Source organism: Penaeus monodon, chromosome 13, assembly GCF_015228065.2.
Source record: "Penaeus monodon isolate SGIC_2016 chromosome 13, NSTDA_Pmon_1, whole genome shotgun sequence".
Lineage (NCBI taxonomy): Eukaryota > Metazoa > Arthropoda > Malacostraca > Decapoda > Penaeidae > Penaeus > Penaeus monodon.
Window position 1 is genome coordinate 852,983 of NC_051398.1, and position 2,742 is coordinate 855,724.

Genomic DNA, 2,742 nt, shown 5'->3' on the forward strand with positions numbered 1-2,742 from the left:
TCCTATCACTTATCGGAAAATCGCGAACGCTGACACCGTCGCTGAACACCACGTAGTAGAGAGAACCACAAGCCGGTGCGAATAAACTCCCTGTTTCCCGCAAACTTGAGAAGGCACATGTTGCGTTTGTGAATTAAAGAGAAAGTGGAGGAGTGCGGAGGAGAGGAGGCAGGAGGAGGTATGAGAGAGGAGTAGGAGGAGGAGGAGGAATGAGGAGGGGGAGGTGGAGGGGATGAGGAGGAGGAGGAAAGGAGGAGGAGAAGAATAAGAGGAGGAGAAAGGAGGAGGAGTGAGGAGGATTGGTGAGAGAGAGGGATAGGATAAGGAGAGGAGGAGGGAAGGAGGCTGAGAGAGGAGGAGGAGGATGAGTAGGAGGAGAAGGAGAAAAAAATGGGGATGAAGAGGAAGGAGGAGGAGGAGGAGGAGGAGGAAGAAAGGAAAGAAAAAGAAAAGGAAAAGGAAAGGAAAAGGAATGGAGAGGGAAAGAAGAAAAATGTCAGGATTACTAAAGCCTGTAGACTATTTGAAGCTTCACATATCTCTCCAAACCAAGGGTCGACATGAACATAAAACGTGACCCTTTATCCCTTGAGGCCTTACAATGCGGGAACACTACTGGTGCAGATGCATCGCTTCCTTCAACAACTCACATTTAGTCTTGTCTAAACGAAGATATAATTTCATATAATGACTAAGTCATGGATATTAAAGTGGTTTAGTACTGCGGTGTTAGAACTCCCTGCGACTAAAGTGTAATAGCAAAAAAGGTGTCGTTGAAGTTGTTTATTGAATATGTATTTTCTTTTTTTTATATACAATAGGGTATAGCTGCCTACCTATATAGCCAACCTGAATTACATACATATCCCTTCTCCAAAACACGTATATGCAAGATATTCATGTACATTTCAACTACCAGTCGATTCTACCCTATCTACTCATTATTTGCATAGTAATTAACGTTGCCATATCTACCAAAGTGACTTGAGGTGGAGAGATATCCAAACGGGTGTAACCGTTGGATTCCTCTGAAATGGGAAATATATTTAATTAGAAGTGAAATGACATACTATTCCGTTTAACAATATATTGAATGTGAAACTTCGTTTGGCTATATATAATATAGTATATATATCATCATCATTTACGGTAGGTTCATGTCTGCGCCGCGTGGTCACAGCCTGATACTCAATTGCAGTTTTCACGTTGTGATAGCTCTTGGCGTGAGTAACTGGTAGGGTCCCCAGTTCCTTTCACGGAGAGTGCCGGTGTTACTTTTTTGTAATCATTCTCTCTTATTTTATCCGGCTTGGGACAGCACTGAGGACTTGAGCTGGTCTTTGGCACCAGTGGCTATGCATGCAATCGAGGTGAAGTTCCTTGCCCAAGGTAAACAACGCGGTCGGTCGGTGACAAATCTAACCCTCGAACTTCAGATTGCCGTCGTGACAGTTTGAGTCCGACGCTCTAACCTTCGGCCACCGCGGCCCTTGACATATATATATATATATATATATATATATATATATATATATATATATATATATATATATATATTATATATATATATAGTATAATAGACGTCGTTTTCAAAGGAAATTAAGATAAAGGTGACTTTATACAATAAAAGCAAACTCACTTCAAAGAGCGTTTAAGGCAGCCAACACATTTACGACTGACACAATTAGATGATTTAACATAATTAGAAGCTCTCCACTACCGTAATGGAGAGAGAAAATGCAAGACAAACGCTGTAGTAAATTATTTACGATAAAGAGTGAAGTGAGTATATAACTTCATCCATAAACACACACACCACAAACACCCAAACACGTAACCACACACACCAAGCTTTCCATAAATAAAGTTTACAAAAAGCAAAAAAAAAAAAAAAAAAAGCGTAAAAACCACTAAAAGAAAAGACAAACATTACAAACAAAAGAACACAACAAGACAAAGCCAAACACACACAAAAAGAAGAAGAAAAAAACTTACACGTTAAAGACCAAACATGAAGATGAATAAGAGATACAGAAGAAAATGAAGAAAAAGAAGATGAAGAAGAAAAGAAGATTAAGATGAGAAAAAGATTAAGAAAGAAAAGCGATGAAAAAGAAGTTAAGAAGAAAAGGAAATGAAGAAGAAGAAGAAGAAAAAAGAAAAAGAAGATGAAGAAGATAAGAAAACAGAAGAAGAAAAAGAGATGAAAGAAGAAGAAGAAAAGAAGATTAATAATAATAAAAAGTAAGAATAAAAATAAAATAAAAATAATCATATGCAAAATGTATAATATGAAAAAGAAGAAGAAAAAGAAGATGAAGAAGAAGAAGATGAAGACGAAGAAGAAGAAAAAGAAGAAGAAAAAGAAGATGAAGAAGAAGAAAAAGAAGATTAAAAAGAAGAAGGAGAATAAGAATAAGAAGAAGAATATGAACGAGAAAAAAGAGCAAACCTCCCTCTCCTTACTATTGGAGGTTCTTTCAGGCATAGAGCGTTCCCTCCCGACGAAGCCACAGTGAACCGGGTTCCGAGTGGACAGCGTCTGTAGAACCTCAGGGCACGAGCGGATCAGGCGGCAGACTCCTGGGCGTCCGGATCTGAGTTGACAGCTCTCGAATTCCTCTTTGGGGAAGATGATGTCTGGTGGGGATGGGGAAGGGAGGTGGGGAGTGGGAGAGAGGAGGTGGGGAGGTGGGGGTAGGAGAGAGAGAGAGGGAGATGTGGGGGGATAGGTGGGGGAGG

General features: G+C 39.8%; 1 protein-coding gene across 1 annotated transcript in view; it reads right to left on the reverse strand.

The window, feature by feature from the left end:
- Nucleotides 1-715: 715 nt before the first annotated feature.
- The window catches only part of LOC119580454, a 4,518-nt gene continuing 2,491 nt past the window's right edge, over nt 716-2,742 (reverse strand). Inside the window, exons 3-5 of the mRNA XM_037928606.1 lie at nt 2,467-2,640; nt 976-1,028; nt 716-745 (exon numbers count right to left, since the gene is read on the reverse strand). Coding sequence (XP_037784534.1) covers nt 716-745; nt 976-1,028; nt 2,467-2,640 — 257 coding nt within the window. The remainder of the gene's footprint in view (nt 746-975; nt 1,029-2,466; nt 2,641-2,742) is intronic.